The following is a 24,063-nucleotide window of genomic DNA, read 5'->3' as shown; positions in this document are numbered from 1 at the left end:
AAAGGATTCTGCAGAAGGAGAAGGACGAAAAGATGATGGGGATTTCTTTCCATTGAATAGAAGTTGCGAGTGCGAAACTTTTCTTTATGATTTCAGATTATATCTGTTTGAATTCAATTTGTATGGTTACATTCTTGGCTAGCTTCCAACTTTCTTAATAAATTTTTATATTTATATTTTATTTCAATATTGGAGGGGATTCTGAAAAAATTAAAGCAAATATTAGAGTACATTTTGGAAAATATTTAAGTTCTGAATATCAAAAAACAAAGGTTTTCAAATAAAATCTTTTAAATTGTTACTTGAAATATAGAAAGTATAGCTACTTATGAGTACTTCTCATATAAAACCTCATCATAATCCTATCCAATACCACATCCTTTGGCAATATCCCATTTTCACGCTCATACAATGGACCCATTCAATTCTTTTTTCGGCCAACAAATCGAAAAAGCACAATCAATCCACCCATTTGAACATCTTCTCCCCCGATTTACCCGGGATTCTACCCATCCACACATCTACGTATATCTATCTATCCCCCGAGCTGTCTTTTTCCTGCCAAGCCATACCATTTGAACCCGTAAAATACACATTTTCTGGTGGTAGAAAATCCAGCAAATTGATTTTAGTGGGTGTTTACACAGAGCTTTAGAAGTACTTGCCGGGCGAACTTTTCACAATTTGCTTGCCAAGTCCTGGGAGTCCTAGAATTCCTAGAGCAGAGCACACGCCTTCCGCCCACAGACTCACAGTCTGTGCGAAAGAGAGGCTCTATATCAAGTGAAAGAGATGGGGAGAACCGAACCAAGCAGAGCAGACAACACATTCGAGCCATAAAGGGCAAGTGGCAAAACCTCACAAATGGCAAATGGCAGCATTTAGTATGATTATCTGGAAAAGGGGCAGGGGGTGGTTGGGTGGCTTGGGTGGCTTGGGTGGCCTGGTGGCGAGTGAAGTACCAACAGAAACAGAGCACCAGCATCCCCTTCTCTAAGCTCTCCCTGTGGAAACTGGGGTTAGTCCTCCTCCTCATCCTCAGCTTGGAGTTTCCATTTCCATCTCGAAGGGTAAATGCCACTTGGCCGCTAAACATTTGGGTGTGTGTGTGTGTGGCTACCCCCCCTCTGAAATTGTCCAGGCGGGGGATGTTCAGGGGTGGCCCATGAAAGGGGGCTCCAGGAGAGGGAAAAATATACCAACCAGATTGTTTACTGCGACTGGGTGGATATTTTTTTTCCTGGTGTGCCAGCATTTTGTATGCCATTTCTTTTATTGCTTTAATATGTTAATAGCATTTCATGTTCTTTTTGTTGATTTTTGTTAATATTTTTCATAAACTATAAGATACTCTAAAATTAAGAGGATAGAAATAATAAATTCTCTAATAAAGTAACAATATTATCAAGTTCTTTCCTCTATAATTTTAATCTCAATGTTTCCCTTTCCTTTTCCTTTTCCGGAGGAAGCTTTTTCTTGTTGAATAATTTCTATAGAATTTTTTATAATATAATATCTACCATAGAGTATCTGGCATTCTTTAGTCTAAGATCCATAGTTTTCCCTTTTCAGTTTTAGCTTTTAAACGATTTTTGGCTTCTGTCTGAGGTCTCAGACTTGTATCTTTTGCTTTTTGCGAATCTGGCCGGAAAAGGATTTTTGCACATTATCATCTTTTATTGCCATTATCATATCATCTGGGTAAGGATATCATCCCATCTCCCTGTCGCTAAGGATATTATTTGGGGTCCTTGTTATGTAATGTATGTAGTTACTTCTTCAGATTTCTGATGTGCCCGAAAAGATTTTCTTGAAATTTTATTTTCGAAATTTACGATAATGTGTTGAATTAAAATAAAGGGTTGGGGAATATATTTATTTGTTAAATTGCTAGGAACTCAACACTTTTCTTGATTGAATATAATTTTTAAAAACAAGTCCTTGTCTTCATAACTGAATGTATTTCTAAAAGATTCCCCCTTAGATCTAGTCCTTTTTCAGACGAAACTTTTAAAGCAAATACCAATCACCTGCTGCTGCATCATCGAGGACCATTTACTCCCCGAATTGTTCTCCGGGTTCTTGGCCCGAAAATTTGGCCCAAATGCCCTCAGGTATTTCAGCCAATTAGTGGCAAATAAAATAAATTCAATTTCAGACACCCGCCCGAGGGTATCCCGTGGGTTTTCGGGGCATAGTGGGTGTGTTGGTGGGTGAGTGTTTGGTGGTTGAGGCTCAGTTAAGCGTATGTGTGAATAATGTGGCCCGGCGGCTCTGCCTCGATTCCAGGATATACCCCAGTGACCTCCGCCTCCTAGCCCATCGGAGGCCTCAAATTAGCGCAAAATGTTTTCAAGGGTTGATTAGGCAAATGTTCGTTAACTTTCGGCTGCACTTGTCGGGGATATAAAGTTGGTTCCGGGAAATGTAGGGATCCGGCAAGCAGACAGGAGTTGGAGAGGATCTGGACTGGGATCTGGGACCAGGATCCGCATTAATTATGCTAAACATTTTTAAATATTGTCCTCACGTGCATCGCTAACTCAGCGGAGAAGACGCGACTCTAGAGGATTTCTACACTTGGGAAAATTATTTTTAAAAATTCAAATATAAATTTAGAACCTCTGATTTAATAGTTTCAAATCAGTTCAGATCAATAAATTAGTTTCAGATGTTAATGGCCTTTTATTTTAAAATCTCTAAGCCTCAATGAATATATTTTCCTCAGTGTATGCCCTCTGCATCCCCCTTATGGCTCTTCGGGCCTGACTCACTTTTGATTGGATCGCATTTGGTTTAAGGACGAAACTTTTGTGCCCCTGACTTCCATTCCATGTCCCTTGGGTTCGCTTGATTTCTCGCTGTTTCCTCATTGTTCCTACCCCGCCATCCCTCCCTCTGTCGGTTGGGCAATTATGCAAATTAGATTTAATACCTTTTAACACATTTAAGCGGATTACAATTTAATATTTCTCACATTGTTTATCTACATTTGTTTATTCAGAGCCAGAGGGAGCCAGAGCCAGAGTCAGAGCCAGTTTCGGAGCATTTGTGTCGATAGGTGAGCGGATTGGCTTAGACACCGGCACACATGGGTTAATTAGCGCCGACAATAACAACAAGGAACACCATCCAAGCTGATGACTCTTTTTTTTTTGGACATTTTAATTGTGGCAATTAAGGTGAGGCAAGGAGACAGGGACCAAGGTGGCAGGAAGAAGTTTTACAAATTGTTGATAATTTGTTAGAGACGTTGATGAATGAGAGGAAAGGGTTAAGGTTGGAAGACAAGGTGTTAAGAAGGTGAAGACTAGAGGGTGGAAATAGGTGGACTAAAGTAAAGAGTTTAAGGAAGTTTAGGAAGTGCTAGGAGTGCTAGGAAGTCTTAATCCTTCATACATTATTTTCTTTAATTTGCCATATGATTATCTTATTCCTCCCCTTCTTAACCCCCTGGTGACAATTTTATCAATTCATTAATCAATTCATAACCCAATTGAGGACCGAATACCGAATTCGTGATACGCGACTAATACCATAATTTCCAGCATGTTTACACAATCCATCTGGCTATATTCCAGCAAACCAAACAGATAGAGAGATAGACGGAAAAAATTTTGCCGGGGATTGCAGTGCCATGACGTGGGGGATGGAGTACTAGGACTCCAGTAGAGGGAGTGGATTGGAGTGGAGTGGAGGCAGTCGCGGGAACAAACACAAAAATGTCCAAGAGCAATCAGCGGACGAAACGAATTCCAAAAACTTGGCTTGCCATCAATCCATAAACGAAGGAAAGGAAAATCCGTGCGTGCGTCCACTGAATAAATACGGACGGAAAAAAAAGGACGAAAAAGGACATCGAAAGGGAGGCATTTTCTATAAAGAGAGAAAGAAAGAAAAAAGATATTGAATGTCAATGTCCTGGCTGTGCAAAAATGATTCCGATTTAATCGTTAGGAAAGGATAAGGGCCGTCAGCTAGAACAACTTTTCTATCAAAGCTAATTGCTCCAGGACATTAGTTCTAAAGGGTGAGAGGAGGAAAGGACATTCAGGATATAGAGACAGCATGATTTGTAAAGGAAAATTGTCACCATATGCGTCAACACGCAATAATTCACCAGAAAAATAATCCAAACAATTGACCAGACTCCTCGTCCTCCCCCTCTAATGGCGAGGGTGTGTCCTTCCTGACTCTGGAAGCTGCAGCAAGTGCCACACACACATACCCTCCCCCTGGTACACTCTTTTGGTGTTTTGGTGCTAATTGAATTCATTGCTGCGTTGATCAAGTGCTGCCAAACAACAACAAATCATCCCCAGAGGCTAATGATACCAAACGACTGAAGCCAGGACTCACAGCTCCTCCGCCCAAAAAAGGAGTCGGGGGGCAGCCGTGGGTTAAGGGCGGAGGGTGAGGATGAGGGCATCCGGGAGAGGGTTGCACTTGGACTGTAGTCTGTGGGTTATGCTTTCCGATTCCGCAGCCATTTCCGCAGCATCTCCCTGCTGGGGAAGTTAAATGAAATTAGAAAACCTTATGTTGAGTTAATTAGCAAATTTAACGGAGCAATCGAGGAGGAATGCTGGGCAGTTGGGGGTTAAGGTTTGCCATAAGTGGTTTTATCTTGAATGGGATACTTAGGGTTAAGATTATTAGTTTTAAGAAGCAACTTTTAAGAGTATATAGTTCTAGAAACAAGAGGATTTAAAATAGTTACATTACTTGCTATTTAATAAAAAAAGTAATACTTAAAAAATTAAAATATATTTTGCAAACAGTGTCAATTTAAACTACCATTTAATTGAGGTTAATATTGCGGTTAATTTTATATAAAATACGTTACTTTATGAGATTAACTTTAGTCATTTTTTCATAAAAAACATTGAAAAACGAGAAATGAAATTTAGTATAATCCCATAAAGGATTTCCCTGCAAAAACTATTATAGTTCTTCATATTTTAACGTAAAATAGTGGTTGTATGCTATTGGGATCTATGAACCCAAACTACCATTAAAACTTAGGAAGAATTATTTTTTTTTTCTTAACAAAATCCATATATTTGCTTAAAAATCCCCCGAATATGCACATATGGATATTTCACGCATCAATTAGAAAGGATTTTAGCAAAACGACAGCAATTAAAAACGAAATGCCGCCCATCAATAGCGATATCCATTGAAGCCAATCAATAGGGCACCACAGCAACCTCCTGGCACATCCTTTAGCCACTTCCTCCCCCCCTCGGCTGACTGAGTAAACAGCCATTAGCTAGCTGGCTAACGAGCAATAACCGCTTATATACCCCCCCAACCCCGGCAGGACCCCTATCAGGACTCCGATCCCGAGACAAATGCAAATTTGACAATAATAAAATCCAACATATGACAATAATCGCACATATTTGACAATAAAATCGAAAATCGAGGAAAATTCGATTGAATATTAGTGCAAAAAGTTCACTGAATACGATAGAGGGAGGAGGGGGTGGCTCAAATGGGTGGGGGTGGTGCAGTGAGTGGTGCGCTAAATCAGTAAAGCAAACATCACATATAACAAAATTAAGCATAAAATGTGATCATCTGTGTTGACATGAAGATCAAACTGGGACCCGGTCCTAAAACTATAACTGCTTTCGACCCAAGAGGGTTGACAGGATGACACTGAAAGAAAAAACTAAAAAATTGCTATAGATTTACTTAATAATTGTATTAAATATTATTATTTTATTATACATATATTGTATGATCATATCTAACCAGTTCTATTTCATTATTAAATTTATAAACAAAGTCAAAATCAAAGCAGTTCAGTTACTTATTTCTAGAACACTTTTAATGTGAAAAAATATTTTTTCCAGTGTCCTCAATGACGTTGCCCAACAGGGGATAACCAAATTGTAACACCAGCAACAATGGCAACCAAAGTCAGGCCAGGAAAGGGCGTCTATAGAGGGGAGAAGACCATAAACCGTCGACTGGGAAGTGAACCCTCAATTGAATCGGTAATTTTCTGGGTGTGTGCCCTTCGCGACTCCCTTCCCCTTCTCTGACGTGTGTGTTTATAGAAATTATAACTCAAATTTAATTTGCAACAGATGCGACAATCAGCGACAATGGCCATCCCTAAAGGACCAAAACACACAGCAGCATCCTGGGCAATCCATCCCGAGAACAATTCCAGTTCTACGGTTTGATCTTTGTCACCCTTTGCCGGTTTCATCGGGTTTTCAATGAAATGCTTCTGCTACAAATTACCCGCTAATAGCTCAATGAATTGAAATTAGGGAGAAATCTTTCCCTTTCGTTTAATCTTGTATTTTTTTTCCATATAAACATATATATATGTGTGCCTGAGGCTATTGTGTTCTGGTTGTATTTCGGGTTCAGCACATTTGGCCACTTCAAGTCGAATCAAAATAAAGCGCAGCATCAGCAACCACAGAGAAAGGGGCAACAGTGGGTTAACCTTTAAGGCGAAAAGGTTTAAAAGAGTTCAATAAATAAATTAATTGGTAGCTCGGAATTGTTTAAAAATTAATTAGAGTTAATTTTAAATAAATGGGTGTAGTAAAATATAAAGGAATCTATCTATAAAGATACTTCTTTCTAAAGACATATAGATACTAAGGGCTAAAATGATTAATAAACTATTAAAGTTCATATTGAAAAATAAATTATATAAAATATTTAGATAATTATCTCCAAGAACCTACCCACAGTACCCTTTCTAGACACATTCTCTTCCATATTAGTTCCTTTCTACCACAGTATGTAAGGGTGTTACGTGTTCCGATCTAAACCATAAGAGTGAAATGAATTTTTATTAGCCCATCCAACAACATGAAACTGCTGCATAATAACAACAATAACTAGAACAACAGCAACAGATCCAACAACCAATAATAACAATATAAAGCATACTTCAAGGCAAACCAAGAGCAACAATAAAACCCGTAATATCCGTACGTCTCTGAAATACTTGAGAATTACGTGATAAAGTGGACAGACGGGTTCTCTAGATGAGAATAGAAATGGGTACAGCGATTGAAAGGGGTTGGGAATACAACAATTCCAAATGAGTTCATGCAATTCATGTCATCATGTGATAATAAAGGACCATTCAGTTTAATTATTAAGAATTAAATACAATGAGCTAATAAATATATGGAATAAGTAAACACTTCCAACGAGTATCTTGAAGTAATACAAAGTTATAAATAATTATTCGACCAAGTTCAACTCAGTTCGACCTGTTATCAAATATAGAAAAGGCTCCAAAACTTTTGTCCCTGATAATGAGTTCTACATATAGCTATATAACTCGTCTTCTGGCGGAAATTGAGGCTCACCATGATTTCTAAATTGAAATCAACAACTGAAGCGACGGCGAAGTGCTTTCGTTGTTCTTGTTAAGATGGCTACATTTTAATTAGCGAAATAATTTTGAAGTGATACCATAAATTTAGTCATAATTATTGTCTCAGCAATTAACTTGATTATCTGCGCACATTTTGATTTATTTGCAAAGATAAGCTTTATCACAAGGGCCCTCGGATCGAGGATCGTACGTACATGTATGGTATTGGGTATTGGACTGAGAATTTCGATTGGGACTTGAATGGGTTCAGAATAGGTATTTATAAATTTGACACCTCAGACAGTTCTAAAGACCAATTAGATTAGATACACCCATGAATATATGTGCTTATATATTAAATAAATATTTTTAACTCCTTACCTTTGAAGGTTTCTTTGCTCTTTGAGATTAATTAGTTTATGGCCTTTGTATATATTTCAAATTCCGAGAACCAAAATTAACTTTATATAGGCTTAAGAAAAATTTATTAAAAAACTGTTACCAACTCACAAATGATTTATAAGAAAATCTCCATACTTTCCACCCAATAATAATTTCAAATTTAATATTTTTCCAGATTTATTTTTCTCACTTTTTGATTTTTAAAATAAATTCCATACAATTTACTAATGTTTTCGTATTTTTTCTCATTTTCTTTGTGGTTTTCGTTAATGTTAAATACTACAATTACATAATTACAATTATTTACACAAAATTACACAAGCAAATTACAAATTAGCAACTAAACTAATCGCATTTAATTTATTTTATTTACTTAGGCATTACTCATTCAGTTTAGATTTATGTTTATTTTATTATTTATTTCGTATGTTCCTATTTAGATTTATGTTTATGTACATAGAGGGTCTAGTGAGGGGGCAGAGGCTGGCTAATGAATTTAATTTATATTTCTTGTTTACATATATCACACAGTGCCGCTAGTAGTTGTGGCACAAAATAAAAATAATAATTGAAATCGACTGGGAAAACCGACTTCAACGAATTGCACAAAAAAATGAAACTGGGTAAGGAAAACAGAGTGTCTCATTCAAGTGTTTTTTGGAATAATGGTGGTGGGACGGCGGTTTTGATCGCGGCATGACTAGATTGGAGGATCTTATCCTTACTCCTCCTAACTGGCGGTACTCTGCTGCTGCTGTTGCTGCTGGGCCTTGGCTCGCTCCTTGGCCTCCTGTTGGGCCTTCTTGGAGCGCTTCCACTTCATCCTCCGGTTCTGGAACCAGATCTTCACCTGCGTCTCCGACAGCATCAGGCCACTGGCCACCTCAAATCGCTTCGGCCGGCTGAGATACTTGTTCTGCTTGAACTGCTTCTCCAGTTCGAGCAACTGCTGTGAGGTGAAGGCCGTTCGGGGTCTCCTCGTCTTGCCCAGAATGGCATGATGCGGATAGGCGGCCAGTTCGGGGATCCGGTGATGAAGCATTCCGGCGCGGGCTAGAAACTCAAATTGCAGCTGCGAGGGCATGAAATTGTGACCCATGGGAAGCTAAAGAAGGATGACAAGGATATATATAAGATTAGTTTAAAATTTTAAACCAAACACTTAAAGTTTTCTTCCATAAAAATTAAATAAAGCTTATAACTTACCGGTATGGGTTTTCCGGATGGATCCAGAGGTCTATGAAAGGCAGATCCTCCCTGGGCCAGCAGCTGGTAGGGATGTCCTCCGGCATAGAGCGGAAAATCCTGTGGCCTGATGGGACTGTGAGGCGGTACGGGCTTCTTGAACTCGTCGTGGAGATCGGACATGCGCATGGAGAGGTGCTGGGGATGCATCCCACCCTGGGGCTGTTGATCCTCGCATCCCGGACTGATGGGCGGACTAGAGCGGTGTGAAGAGCTGGGTGACTCCGATCTAAAAAAAATAAGAAATATATACAAGGGTGAGACAAGGAATTATCTAACCCATACGATGGCAATCGCAATTACGCGACACATTTTGAAAACAATTAATATTACTGCCCCCCTGCCTTTGTCTAATTTGTTTGCTTTTCTACACAATTCGCACTTGAAAATTAGCCACTCACACCATGGGAGACACATGGCGTATACGTAATCTGCACGCTTGATGACCAAACTGGAATAGACCAATCGAGGGCCTTTGGCTTTCTGGCTTGCCATGTTTTCGAGTGCCACCAAAGCTGCTTTGGGGCTTCGTTGGGGCTTTCCTATGGCTTGCGAAATGGTTTCTGCCGAGTGCCAGGGTTTTGTCTCCCAAAAGCCTGGTAGCAAGCAAAAGGATTAGAGGACTAAGTCGGGTAAGTGGAATGACTTTTTATGGCTTAATGCTAATATTTTGGGTATTAAATTGAAACAAATTCTAGCTATAATGTAATGAGTAATGGAGAGTTATGGGGAACAATAAAATTAAATTATTAATCATCATTACTCTGTAAGTTCAACTTCGATTACTTTGTTGATGTAATATGCTTTTTGTCCTCTTTTTTAAGAACCCTTATCATTGTTATTTATTATTTTGTATAAATATTAAAATCAATGTTATAGTCATACCAAATTTTAAAGTTATAACCTTTAACTATTGGAATTTTTGATTTAGAAACTATTCAAAGTTGATTATTTTTCAAGCTTCTTTTTGTAGGAAACACTTCTGGATAAAATCCTTATTTTAAATACTACGAAAACTATACTTTTATATAACATTTTTTTAATATTTTCATAACAAATGGCAAGTAATTAATTCCCTTACAAATAAAAAACATATTTTTAGGCAAAAAAAAACCTACCTTGACATGCCGTCGGGACTGGGAGAGTCGTATTCTCTGGACTCCCTAATGCGCTGCAGTGCCTCCTGCTCGCTGATCCCGCCGGCAACCGAAGCTGCTGCCTGGGCTGCCGCCGCCGCATTGGAGGCGGCCACAAAGGCATGGTTCAGTTCCGCCTGATCCCGGGCATAGTGCAACGCCGCCAGACGATCGTCCACAATGATGGGCTGTGGCTCACCAGTGGCCTGGTGCTGGCTCTTGGCCAGGAGGGCGTCGATGCAGAAGGACTTCTTGGGCTGGCTGTGGGAGGGCGGCAGCAGGGTGGTTGCCGCCAAGGGGCCGGCACTGTGGCTCAGGTGATTACTGGCGGGTTGTGGGGAGATGTTCGGCGGCTGCACTCCCACCGGCGGTGCACTGGCGGGCAACATGACGGCGGCTATGGGCAGACGTGGCAGGGGATAGGCGCCCAGGGCGGGATGGGGATGTGGCACGTGATGTGGTGGCGGTGGTGGCGGCGGGAATCCGTCCACATAGAGCCTGGGATGTGGTGGAGGCGGCGGTGGAGCTGCTCCGACTGGCAATGGAGTTACCAACAACGGCATGACTGACTGGCCGAGGTGACTGCTATCCGTGGTGGTGTTATCCTGGGTACTGCCCGATCCTCCTGGACTCAGGCCCGGTGCGTAGGCGCTATGCGGGGAACCGGTGGTGGCCGTCGAGTGGGTAGGACTTCCCCCGGCCGCCGGAGGACTGGGAGTTGTCTGGGATCTCGGCGACAGTGTGGAGTGATTGCTGGCCTGATCGTAGTCCTGCGAGGGCTGGACTGGCGGCGAGGATCTCGGATGGGTGAGCTGGTGGTGCAAACTATTGCTGTGGTGCTGGTGAATGTGGCTCAGCAGCAACTGCGACGGCATCGAACTGGTATTATTTGGCGTTAGCGGCGGCGGCGGCTGTTGCGACACTTGAGCACTGGACATGCTTCACTTAGAGTCACCAGAATATTCGTTTTTATTTGAATTTTTATTTCAGATTTCAGAATTTAATTCAGGTTTTCAAAACTCATTCGAAACTCGAACACACGCCTCGAAAACTAGAGATCTTCGAACGCGAAAGCAAGCGCTTCCAGACTGCGAACCGAATTCGACGAGCGCTCATTAACGATTGTGCGCTGCTGGCCGGGAACCCGTATGTCATATACCCACCCGGGTATGTTAGACCCGCTCACCCACTATCTTCAACCACCCAGTCGCTTTCTCTCTCACCATTTCTCTCTCGCGCTGTCTCCCTCTGTCGGTCTGCTCTTTCAAGATGGAGTACGTGCTGGCAACACACACACACACACACATCGATGTGATATTGTTGTGTGAGTATATATACCGGTGTATTGGAGGAAAAAAGATAGAGATACATTGGTGGGTGTGGCCAAATGGCCTAAAATGTCCAATGGGGTGGGCGTGGTTAGCCCGGCAATGAGAAATAGAGAACGTAGATGGGAAAATTTCATATAAATTGTTGGAAAAACGAGGCTATAATTGCCATCATTATGGAGTGTTGAGCAACTAACAAGTTCAACGGCAAAAGTCGAAAGAATCTTCATAATCAACTGAATCCGAGGTCGGGGGATAGGTCCTTGATGGAGCACCAGTAGGGAAGGACAAGACAGGATGATGGGGGGACTGTTACAGATGGATCACATCGGAAGTCTGGATGGCAGATGATTAGGGCAGCAATTAAGCCACTTGGGTTGGCTCACATTTCACACAAGCCGCCACTGAAGCTTTAAGTCCTTGCAAAATCAATAATCCCCCTCAGTCCATCCCCACCGAAGGACTTCCCTGAATCCGTTAACAATAAACGATTCATTTCATTGACTTTTTATAACTTGGTTGGCAGTTTGTGGCCTGGCCAGTCGGAGGTAATGCTCCTATAATGCATTTTCTTTACGTGCGTGTTGCTTTACGACCGACGCACATGGACTAGAGACGATTTTAATGTATCCTTGATGGATTACTAAGTGGACATGAATGGCTGTCGGGGGGTCCTCGGCCAAAGATACCCTTAATGGATAATGGAAAATATTTAGTTCTCAGATTCAAAGAGATTTAGATGTTATAGGGTCCCTATGATGGACATATTAGATCGATTTAAACACTATTTTGGTCCTTCGAGCTTAATTTAAGTATGCCAGATAAAAAAATCATGTTTCTGATACATTATATCAAGAAAAAGTTTCAGAAAAGATTACTTAAATCGTTACTTAAAAGTAAAAACCCCACCTCAAGCCCCCACTTATACCATTTCCTAATTGAAGTCTTTAGTCAATGCCAAAGTAAATAGTCCCTCAAGTAGCTGGCATAGAAATACGAAAATGAACGGTTCCAGAACTTGAAAACCATAACAAAAAATATCTAATGTCCAGACAGGAAAACGAGTTAAGGGGCCAGAAATGAGGGAACAAACTCCTCGCTAACAAGAAACGTGCCAAAGTGTATTTTCTTAAACCACGTACAGGAATGGAACCCAAAACTCCCAAACTCCTCAAAGAAGAACGAAAATGTTTTCCCAAAAACTAACTCAAAATTAGTGCGATGTCTGCAATGACGACTGATTGCTGGCTTTTCCCTTGACCCCCAGCTCCCAAAAAGTTCCTATCCGGGTCGTATTTTATTTTCATTATACGATATTTATCTACTCATCCACGTGCATTTAACTAACATTTATGGGTGGCGGCGGTGTGGAGGCAAAGACATGACCTGGCAATGGTCCAGGCGAGCTTTGTTCTGGCTCTGTATGATTCGTGTTGTTCCGGAATAGTTTATTTTATATAACAACACAAACACGGAGATGAAAACAGAGTGGGGTTTTGGGGGCTTTCAGATCCATAGAAATTGGTATTTTGGGGATGGAAGTGTGAGGATTTGGGATTGGGGTTCGGTTTTTGGCTGGCATTGTGTTTGCTGTTAGTTTTGTTTGCCTGATTTCATTTTGATTTTGGGGAAATGGTAACGTAAATATGCAATTAGAGTTATAAAACAGTATAGTTTAGGCATAACTTAGAGTCGAACTAAGCAGGCAAAATCAAAAACATAAATACGAGTGACAATTTTATATTTTTTTAATGTGGAAAATATCTTTATTTCTTATCCTAATTGGCACCACCTTGTCTGGCTGCCAGCCAAATTCATTTCTTAATGAAATGGAATGTGCAGATTGTAGTGAAGTTAACAAAAAATGTATGGTCTACCAATCCGGATGGAGTTGCAATTATGAATTTGATGAGAAACGACTTATGAATTCGTCAGAGGCCCTTGGGGCATCTCATTTGGGTGTGTGCTTGCCGAAAGGTGTAGGTTTCGCCAAGGAAAGTGAGTACTTAAGATATTAGTTACTGTTTATAAAACTTTATCTTTTTTTAGAGGCAATTTTTGGGTTTTGCTGCTTTTGGTCGCCAGAAATGGGCTGCCAAAAATTGAGGCGAAAAGCAATTGAGATTGGGAGTGGGGGTCACGATGAATGCTATCAATGTTCCCGGAGCACCTGGTCGTCACTGATGGACAGTGAAACCTGTCCATGTGGAAAGTGGTTATTTGACTTCACATTGGACAAAGCATCTAGTCTTAAAGGCCATCGACTCACAGAGCAGATACTCAAAGTCCTATTTTTTCTGCTGCTTAGATTTCATCAATCTTGTTAACTCCGTCCCACTTTAATTTCCAAAATTTGTACTCGTAAATTTTCATTGAACCCTTTCTAAATATAAACAAATTGTTTGAATTGACAATTTTTCTAAATTGCTAATGCACCCTCCTATCTGGCCCAGGATATTAGCCGAATCGCTAATCAGGCGTTAAATTTGGCAGCAAATATCATCAACCAGAAATAGAAATCACCAATAATAATAAATCGTCACATATGTTGCTGCAATTTAGCTGATGTGGTCAGCATCGAAATCCCTTTTTGGAAGGCCTACAATTTCTCCCTTTTGGCCGTGTTAATTCACCCGATAAGTGAACAATAATGCCAGAAAATTTCAACAGATTTTCCAGAGCCTTAGTTAGCTAAGTAAACAAAACTTGAAGCGTTGGCAAAAAGCGCTAGAAGGGTGAAGGCTGAGAGCACCAGGAGGGTTGATTGGATTGACTTTGACACTTGTATTCTATCCAAATAGAGGAGGGGAGGGAAAATTGTTGAAGATTTTGGAAAACATTTTAAAACAATAACCACAACACACCACCATCATCACCCTTTCATCCACAGACCATTCGTTCATTAATCACAACCAGCTATCAACCACACCCAACAGGATTGCAATTGATAATTGAGCAAATATTTATGTGCAAATAATTGGCATTAAATTGCGTTATCAATAAATAATTTTTACATATCATCTGGCAGATACAATATCTGCGGATACAGCTACATCAGCCGTGAGTTGTATCTACAAAGTGGCTGCAATCGGCTCATTATGTTGACTGAGTTGTGGCACTCAGTACTCACTTTACTATACGAGTGTCCATGCAAATTATTACTGCACTTTGGTATTTATTATTCATTATTTGCTTTGGTTTTTCTCCCACTGGTATTTCTCTTCGATTTCTCTGCGTTTCCTTATATTCTGCGCAATATTTTAAGCAAACCAAGGTGGGGTCAACTTCGATTGACCCCAGAGATTACCAACGCTTGCCACACTTTCTAAGGAGGTCATCGAGTGATTAAGTCTATAAATAAATTACTTCAATGGCAATAATTATTCTCAATGAGGAAAAATCCCAATAAAATTATATATCCAATAATGTGGCGTTAATAAAGTAAATTTCATTTATTGACACAAAATTTTAATTGATTTTCAACATTCACAAAATAACCAAAAGGCCACACCCCCATATCTCTGTCGTCCTCCTCGAATCCAGCTCCCTGATAAAGTTTATAATTGAGTTGTGTTTTTTCATTAAGTGCGCGAATTGATTTGCTTTTGTTATTGTTTTTATGGTTGGCTCGCCAACGGAGCAAACTTATTAAAAACTGATAAACTCAATTCAATATTTTCCCTTGCCCACATACTATATATTCTTTTTGTTTTTTTTATTATTATTTTTTTTTAATTGGTTACGAGTATATATAAAACGTAAGAATTATGGGAATCATTAATGAGATAATAGTCGCCCCAAATAACCGGACCGCCTGATAATCCTTGCTGTTGGCGTTCGGAGAGGAAATTGTTTACTGAACGATTGCAAATTATTAATTTGATTAGGGCACCGACCAGGGGTCGTTTTGTTTCCGCTCTGAAGTCTGGAATCCGTGGCCTGGGTTTTAGGGTCCACGGGTTTTGAGATAAAGGTGATTTGTGAGGGGTGCTTTAGGTACAATTTCAAGATTTTTAAGAACACGTGAGTAATGTGGCTAAAGAATTTATTTTTAGCGATTATTTCATTTACTATATATTGTGGGCCTATTAGAGCATGTAACCTGATAGCAAATATCAAGATTTAAAATTGTATTTCCCTCTAGCACTCTTTCAAAGGTCGTTATAATTTTTTTCCATCTTAATCTGGATTTCTCGGCTAATACATATCCGATTCTAGAGCAATTTCTATATAGATTCTCGATAGAAATTGGCCACATTCCTTTCGATTATAAAGCGGATACCTTAATCGATTTCTGGATAGATTCTTCATCATTCTGCATCAAAATCTGGAAACGAAATATTTTAAAGATTTTTTGTGAAATTTTCTAGGGGGTCCCCTTCGAAATCCAGGAAAGCGCCATACCGCCCCCAGCGATAGCTATATCTTCGGCAATTTTCATCTGTTTCTTGAGCGGAATACCTTAAACGATTTCTGGATAGATTCTCCATCAATCTGCATTAAAATCTGGAAACGAAATATTTTTAAGATTTTTTGTGAAATTTTCTAGGGGGTCCCCTTCGAAATCCAGGAAAGCGCCATATCGCCCCCAGCGATAGCTATATCTTCGGCAATTTTCATCTGATTCTTGAGCGGAATACCTTAAACGATTTCTGGAAAGATTCTCCATCAATCTGCATTAAAATCTGGAAACGAAATATTTTTAAGATTTTTTGTGAAATTTTCTAGGGGGTCCCCTTCAAAATTCAGGAAAGCGCCATATCGCTCCCAACAATAGCTATATCTTCGGCAATTTTCATCTGATTCTTGAGCGGAATACCTTAAACGATTTCTGGATAGATTCTCCATCAATCTGTATCGAAATCCGGGAACGAAATATTTTTAAGATTTTCTGTGAAATTTTCTAGGGGGTCCCCTTCGAAATCCAGGAAATCGCCATATCGCCGCGAGCGATAGCTATATCTTCGGCAATTTTCATCTGATTCTTGAGCGGAATACCTTAAACGATTTCTGGAAAGATTCTCCATCAATCTGCATCGAAATCTGGAAACGAAATATTTTTAAGATTTTCTGTGAAATTTTCTAGGGGGTCCCCTTCGAAATCCAGGAAATCGCCATATCGCCGCGAGCGATAGCTATATCTTCGGCAATTTTCATCTGATTCTTGAGCGGAATACCTTAAACGATTTCTGGGTAGATTCTCCATCAATCTGCATCAAAATTCGGAAACGAAATATTTTTAAGATTTTCTGTGAAATTTTCTAGGGGGTCCCCTTCGAAATCCAGGAAATCGCCATATCGCCCCGAGCGATAGCTATATCTTCGGCAATTTTCATCTGATTCTTGAGCGGAATACCTTAAACGATTTCTGGATAGATTCTCCATTAATCTGCATTAAAATCTGGAAACGAAATATTTTTAAGATTTTTTGTGAAATTTTCTAGGGGGTCCCCTTCGAAATCCAGGAAAGCGCCATATCGCCCCGAGCGATAGCTATATCTTCGGCAATTTTCATCTGATTCTTGAGCGGAATACCTTAAACGATTTCTGGAAAGGTTCTCCATCAATCTGCATCAAAATTCGGAAACGAAATATTTTTAAGATTTTCTGTGAAATTTTCTAGGGGGTCCCCTTCGAAATCCAGGAAAGCGCCATATCGCCCCGAGCGATAGCTATATCTTCGGCAATTTTCATCTGATTCTTGAGCGGAATACCTTAAACGATTTCTGGGTAGATTCTCCATCAATCTGCATCAAAATTCGGAAACGAAATATTTTTAAGATTTTCTGTGAAATTTTCTAGGGGGTCCCCTTCGAAATCCAGGAAATCGCCATATCGCCCCGAGCGATAGCTATATCTTCGGCAATTTTCATCTGATTCTTGAGCGGAATACCTTAAACGATTTCTGGATAGATTCTCCATTAATCTGCATTAAAATCTGGAAACGAAATATTTTTAAGATTTTTTGTGAAATTTTCTAGGGGGTCCCCTTCGAAATCCAGGAAAGCGCCATATCGCCCCGAGCGATAGCTATATCTTCGGCAATTTTCATCTGATTCTTGAGCGGAATACCTTAAACGATTTCTGGAAAGGTTCTCCATCAATCTGTATCGAAATCCGGAAACGAAATATTTTAAAGATTTTTTGTGAAATTTTCTAGGGGGTCCTCTTCGAAATCCAGGAAAGCGCCATATCGCCCCGAGCGATAGCTATATCTTCGGCAATTTTCATCTGATTCTTGAGCGGAATACCTTAAACGATTTCTGGGTAGATTCTCCATCAATCTGCATCAAAATTCGGAAACGAAATATTTTTAAGATTTTCTGTGAAATTTTCTAGGGGGTCCCCTTCGAAATCCAGGAAAGCGCCATATCGCCCCGAGCGATAGCTATATCTTCGGCAATTTTCATCTGATTCTTGAGCGGAATACCTTAAACGATTTCTGGAAAGATTCTCCATCAATCTGTATCGAAATCCGGAAACGAAATATTTTAAAGATTTTTTGTGAAATTTTCTAGGGGGTCCTCTTCGAAATCCAGGAAAGCGCTATATCGCCCCCAGCGATAGCTATATCTTCGGCAATTTTCATCTGATTCTTGAGCGGAATACCTTAAACAATTTCTGGAAAGATTCTCCATCAATCTGCATCGAAATCTGGAAACGAAATATTTTTAAGATTTTCTGTGAAATTTTCTAGGGGGTCCCCTTCGAAATCCAGGAAATCGCCATATCGCCCCGAGCGATAGCTATATCTTCGGCAATTTTCATCTGATTCTTGAGCGGAATACCTTAAACGATTTCTGGGTAGATTCTCCATCAATCTGCATCAAAATTCGGAAACGGAATATTTTTAAGATTTTTTGTGCAATTTCCTAGGGGGTCCCCTTCAAAAGTTAGGGAAGGGTAATATGGTCCCTTCCCTTGCATCCGATTCTTGAGCGGAGTATCTTAAACGATTTTTAGATACATTTATGATATAATTTGCCTTTTTGACCTATCTTGAACTAAGATATATGCAGTATCACCCAACCCTAAGGGTATTTAAGCTTCGGATAGCCGTAGTTCTACTTTTATTTTAAAATGACACTCTGTTTTGAATCGTTATCTGCATGCTCACCTATATAGCTTCTGTATCTGTATCTGCATTGGGGCGCCTCATTAGCCACAGGGTAAACAAATTTCCAAGCCAAGCCGAAAACCAAACCAAGTCGATGTTGGAGAGGTGAGGTGAGTAGGATGTGTAGCGAGGTTTTGTTTGTTTGCTCACATTTGAGATACATTTAGCTGCCGTTGCGACATCGAAGTTTTTTAACCTTTCGAATACTTCCAGATATATTCCATAGCTACATATATGTACATGATGTGTGCGTTGAAGCGCCAGACGATTGGAAACGAAAGGTAAACGTGCACTTTCCGATAAGAAGGACGCACGAAAATCGCATTTTGATTTGTATTCCGTATTTGATCAGATACTCGCGCACAGTCGCGGATACAAAGATACACGGCAGTCCAGGAGTGACTTTCCTATTTGCCTGGCAGTTTGTAATTGTTTGCTTAAGTACATTCAATTGACAGATAATGACGGCTTCTCCTGCTCGGTTTATTTTTCTTCATTTTTTTTGAGAGACCTTATCCTTCTTATGATATCAATTCATTTTTATATATATAGAAATATTTTCCAGTTTTTGGTTTATTTACTTTACCTTTTCTTGGGTTTGTTTACCGCCACATAATTTATTATCTCCGCTTATCGTTTCATATTTTATTTACCCGATTCTTTTTTTATTTTTTATGTGGCAAGTTTAAGTTGGTTGGGTTTTAGAGACCCTTCAGAGTTAAACTTTAATTTCTCGGCCGTTGACGTCTATTATGATGGATTAATTTTCAATTATGAAAGAGTTCCCCTCGAAGCTACATTGAAATTGAAAAGAATCGCTTATCTAAAAGCTGCCTTCAATTTCGGACTTTTTGACTTTCTTATCTCTGCGCTCATATATCGCTAATAATCAATTTTCAATTAATTCAAAATCTCTTATCAGCTTCATGGGTCTCCCCCCAGTTCCACGTTCCGCGTCTGCCCCCTGATATTTATGAAGATGGAAAAATTAAAAAAATTTGTTTAAAGCCGTTTAAATGGTCGTCACATCACTCGAAAAGTTAAGAATTGAAGTTGGAAAGAAGTGGCGTAATCTAATCATTGACGGGGCAGCGATTTAATTTATATAATCAACTTGTTTTCATAATTAAAAAATATTAAAATTGTTTATTGTAGCACACGCACACCGTCCAGCTAGCCAGCCAGCCATCCAGCCATCCAAGCCGATAGGAGGCGGCTATTTGCTCCATTTGATTGGATTGGTCGAGTCGCTTATCTTGCCTAATTGAAATTGCATTTAAATTGATTGATTTGGCCATAAACGGTTGACAGAATATCACATTTTGCCTCACATTTCTTTCTTTCTTTCCTAATCGTTTTATTTGGCCAGGTTGATTTGTGTGGCAATTAAAGAACTGAAAACCAGATGACAACTGGGGCGTGCTAAGGTCTGGCCGTCGATGGCTGTAAATCACTTGAATTTGTATTCGAATTCGGCTGCCAATTGTAAATTTTATTTAAATGCGTCAGAAGGGTTTGGAGCTATAATCTGGAGAGGTGTAATTGAAGCCATAGACTGCCAGAGAAACTTGAGACCGTCTGGTGGAAATTATGATTTTATATTTAACACTTGACGTTGTAGGACCTTTTCTAATTGAATTCCAGACTTGAATAATTAATATTTATAATGGCAATATACAAGAAATCCCCCTAAAAAGTCTTCAATCAATTTACTCATCCCAAGTGTCACGTAGATGCCTGAAAACAAAAGATTGCCCTCAGACATTCCCACGTTCTTAATTAGCCGCTCTCCATGGCCAAATGGCAAATAACAACGAAATGAAAACTAAGCAAATATCAAAAGTTTTTCAAAAACATTTAGCAAAGTCAATAAATTGTCATCTATTTGTTGGAGGGGAGGTAAGAGGCGCCTCGGGGACGACGACGAAGCTTATATTAATCTCCATTAAAAAGGAATTTCAATGAATTTATGATGGCCGACAAAGTGCCGCGGTGGCGCCATCTAGCTTTCAATTGTCTGCTCCACCCTTATCTCCTTCCACAGCCCATCCCTCCCCCTTAATCTTTGCTACCTTACTTACGCATTGCGTATTTAACTCTCGCCAAAAAACCAAAATAATTCAAAAGTAAATAAAATATTCAGAAAAAAAAAATATACGATTGTATACCTTGGATACCTCTCCCCAAAACATACCAATCCCCGTACCAAGTAGTCCCCTTGGCCACAAAATCATCAGCGTCTTCGTCGGCGAGCCGGGTAAACATTTTAAGCTGCCAGCCCGAAAAACGCTAATGGGTAAACACAGATGCGGTTAAAGTGATTCCAACGGATGCCGGAGATTTGAACTTTGCAGAGGATTCTTAAAAAGGTGGCTTGAGCTCCATTCCGAGGAGTTTTGAAATGCTTACAACAAAGTTACTTTTTATATAGAAATTCTTAGATGTGTTTAAGGTATAGAAGTACTGGCTATCATATAGCAAAGAATTTATATTCTTTATATTTTCATATTTTCTCAGAAAAACCATATTTCAACTTCTGTCAAAAAAACCATAAAAGCCAAATATAATCAAAAATCAAGATTGAAATTGAAAACACCGAAAAAAATTAGCCAATCTATCGATTAGGTATTTAATCAAATCAAAACGCGGAAAACTGACCAGCAAGGACTCAAGGAAATTGCCACTTGAACGGATCAAATCTCTCGATTAGCGGGCTAATCAACTTAATTGGGGGATTACGACAACCCGAAGAGTTGCCAAGAGAGTGCGAATTGGATCGTTTCCAGTGGAATTTTTGATTTATCAAATATGGAAATTAAACTAGACCCGTGTGTGTAGCTCCTGTGTTTTTATTGCCAAAGTCTTATCAAGATGTATTAAGCTCTAATCATAGACGTTGATTTACCAGGCCAAAAACAGACCCTATTCGCACCGAACCTTATAAATAAGCCATTACCAAGCCCATCGTATATTAGTAATAACAATTGCCATTTATCAATAATTTTGAAATCGCCTCATCAACCTCTCGGGCCCTCTCGCTTCTTTGTTTGATTTTAGTGCTCTGATAAGTGGAAATTGTTGTGGGAGTGGGGGAGTTAGTATGGGTTTTCGTACTGATATGGTATGGAGGAGCCTATGACAAATCTCTGGGCCACAGGCCAATTGAGTGGCCAATTGCTTCCGTATCTCAATTTAGACCATATATATTGTCATCATTGCCTGTATGGCGAAATTTCTGCCTAACTCTTTCTGATTCAATTATATTGAAACTGATATTGAGATAATTTTTTTGAAGGTAGTTCGTAATAGACATGCTGTCACCCCGAAACATTTATTACGTATTATTGGGATCATGAGTGTTATGATGCATTCAAAATTACCAACTCGATTGACGTAGGTTAAGTTCTTCCGGCAACAATAAGTCATTTTTTATGGCAGGAAGGAAACAGTTTTCTATTTGATAATGAAATCATGTGTAATTACTAATATTAATATTTTTTTCGCATGAATTTTGTCATCAAATCATACTACCATTCAATATAAAATGGAACCAACTTAGTCATATTTTGGGTAGAGGAAGCGGCTTCTTTTAAAGTTTTTCAAAGGTTTGCCTTACACCTCAACAGCGGCACTCACCTCAGAGCTCACGGAGAGCGATGTCCAGGTGAACATAACTCACCACTTGATTTATGCAAATAAGCCACGTTTAATTATGACCATTAGCCACTGTTGAGCGGCTACCGTTTTGAGTCAATAGAGCGGGCCCGAAGGGGCTTTTAGTCGGTTTGCATTTCGATTTCGCTTTGTTGTTTCCAGGTGCGAGGTATTGGGGGAAATAAGAGATGGTCTGAGACAATGATGCCTGCCTTTAATGAGTTTTATATTGACCCAAGGTATTGACCGAGTTATAAAGTAAAGCAAGTGACATCTGTGACTAATATTGAAGGGAATGTGTGAAATTAGAGGGCCGAAAGTCAGTTTAAACTAGAAACTTTTCTTTAAATTATAATTTATTTTAGTATAGTTATCTTTTTCTATTTCCTTTACTAAACTACCTGATATCAAAATCAATTACTTGATGTCTCATAAAAGATATCATTGCATTTTTTTCCAATCACCAAAGTAAATCTCCAACATGTGCCGTGATTAGGTTGTGCAAGGAGTCTATGGACTTAATTTACAACTAATTGTCATATGACCGACTAGTTATGGCAATCAATTGGACTTAGTTATATGGCCCGTCAGTCCGATACCCTTATACATATATATTTTAAATCTGTGGGGATTTCCGATGGCGGTCCGGCCATGACGATAGGAGGGAACTCGGACCGTCTAATTGCATGCTAACTGTACTTAAATATCTTTATAATTGTCGCCACAGTGGGTGTCGTAAAAAGCACGTACGGCACTGGTCCGCGTAATACTAGTAGGTCTGTTTGAGAAGGTCTTAGGAGTGGAGACACCGACACCGAACCCCCAATCAGACCCACATACCCATCACCCACCCCAGTGCCACATCCAACCCACCACCCGCAATAAAAAGTATTTATGTTATTTGTCAAGTTTATCGCACCACAGTTCCAGTGGTGGCGGTAGCGGTGGCGGTGGCGGTGGCCGGGGAATAGTGGCTTGGGGGAATGGCAGGAGCCTAATTAAACCACCAGCTTTATCGTCTTGTAAAGATCGAAATTATTGCCACCGTTCCCGTTCCCTTTCCCTTTCCCGCCTTGCAATGCTTTTTTTTTACGACCCCCCATTTTCCAATACCAGTAGCCCTCCCATACCCACTCACCCACTTATATATCATTTTTCGAAATATAGAAATTTATATAGAAAAGTATGGTTCATGAGGAGTATATGGAAGTTCTACAGATTGCATTTTGTGGCTCTGTCTTTTGATTTGTTGATTCTGATAACTATTTCTAGGGTTTGTTGGGGTTTCTTTGAAATTTATGGCTCTTTGATTGGACTGTAAATAAATGTGAATATTGCAATGTTGTAACTGAGGTTTTAAAATTAAAAATAAAGTAATTGTTTTTCTTTAAAATTGATTTTAGTAATAAGATTCGTTCAAAGTTTTGTAGGATATTGAATTCTGTTTTTAAAAACTAGTATCTATTATTGTACCTCAAAACTTAATGGATTTTTTGACTAATATATCAAAAATAAATAGAATTTTAAGCAAACCTATAGTATAAATTGTAATTCCCCTCTCAGGGAGAGATCATAAAGCCGCCTAAAGTGATTGTGATTGCAATGTGCAATGTCAATAAAGCCAAACAAAAATCGAGTAAAGCAAGAGTTAGGCATTCAGAAAGCCCATGCCGGACAAACACAAACATCCGATGTGGATATGAGCATGAAGATTCAGCAGATCCATCGATATCCACCTGCCACCTGCCACCTGCCACCAAACAGAAGCCAAATGAGCTTGTCGGGCCGGAAACTGACGGTGTCTTCAATCGGAGTCGGGAA

At 39.6% G+C, this 24,063-nt stretch overlaps 2 protein-coding genes across 2 annotated transcripts; one reads left to right on the top strand and one right to left on the bottom strand.

Moving 5' to 3' along the window:
- Window positions 1-8,111: 8,111 nt before the first annotated feature.
- LOC6506441 (homeotic protein empty spiracles) lies at window positions 8,112-11,305 on the bottom strand. Its single transcript, XM_001957839.4, has 3 exons — window positions 10,126-11,305; window positions 8,969-9,236; window positions 8,112-8,867 (listed from the first exon to the last, which is right to left on the bottom strand). Exons 1-3 carry the CDS (start codon window positions 11,079-11,081, stop codon window positions 8,493-8,495), a joined length of 1,599 nt encoding a protein of 532 aa, XP_001957875.1. The 5' UTR covers window positions 11,082-11,305; the 3' UTR covers window positions 8,112-8,492.
- Window positions 11,306-13,055: 1,750 nt separating this feature from the next.
- On the top strand, window positions 13,056-13,878 carry LOC26514108. Its single transcript, XM_014910086.3, has 2 exons — window positions 13,056-13,469; window positions 13,521-13,878. Exons 1-2 carry the CDS (start codon window positions 13,223-13,225, stop codon window positions 13,796-13,798), a joined length of 525 nt encoding a protein of 174 aa, XP_014765572.1. The 5' UTR covers window positions 13,056-13,222; the 3' UTR covers window positions 13,799-13,878.
- Window positions 13,879-24,063: the final 10,185 nt, after the last annotated feature.

Source organism: Drosophila ananassae, chromosome 2R, assembly GCF_017639315.1.
Source record: "Drosophila ananassae strain 14024-0371.13 chromosome 2R, ASM1763931v2, whole genome shotgun sequence".
NCBI lineage: Eukaryota > Metazoa > Arthropoda > Insecta > Diptera > Drosophilidae > Drosophila > Drosophila ananassae.
The sequence above is the reverse complement of the archived record's forward strand: the minus strand, read 5'-3'. Positions and strand labels throughout refer to the sequence as shown.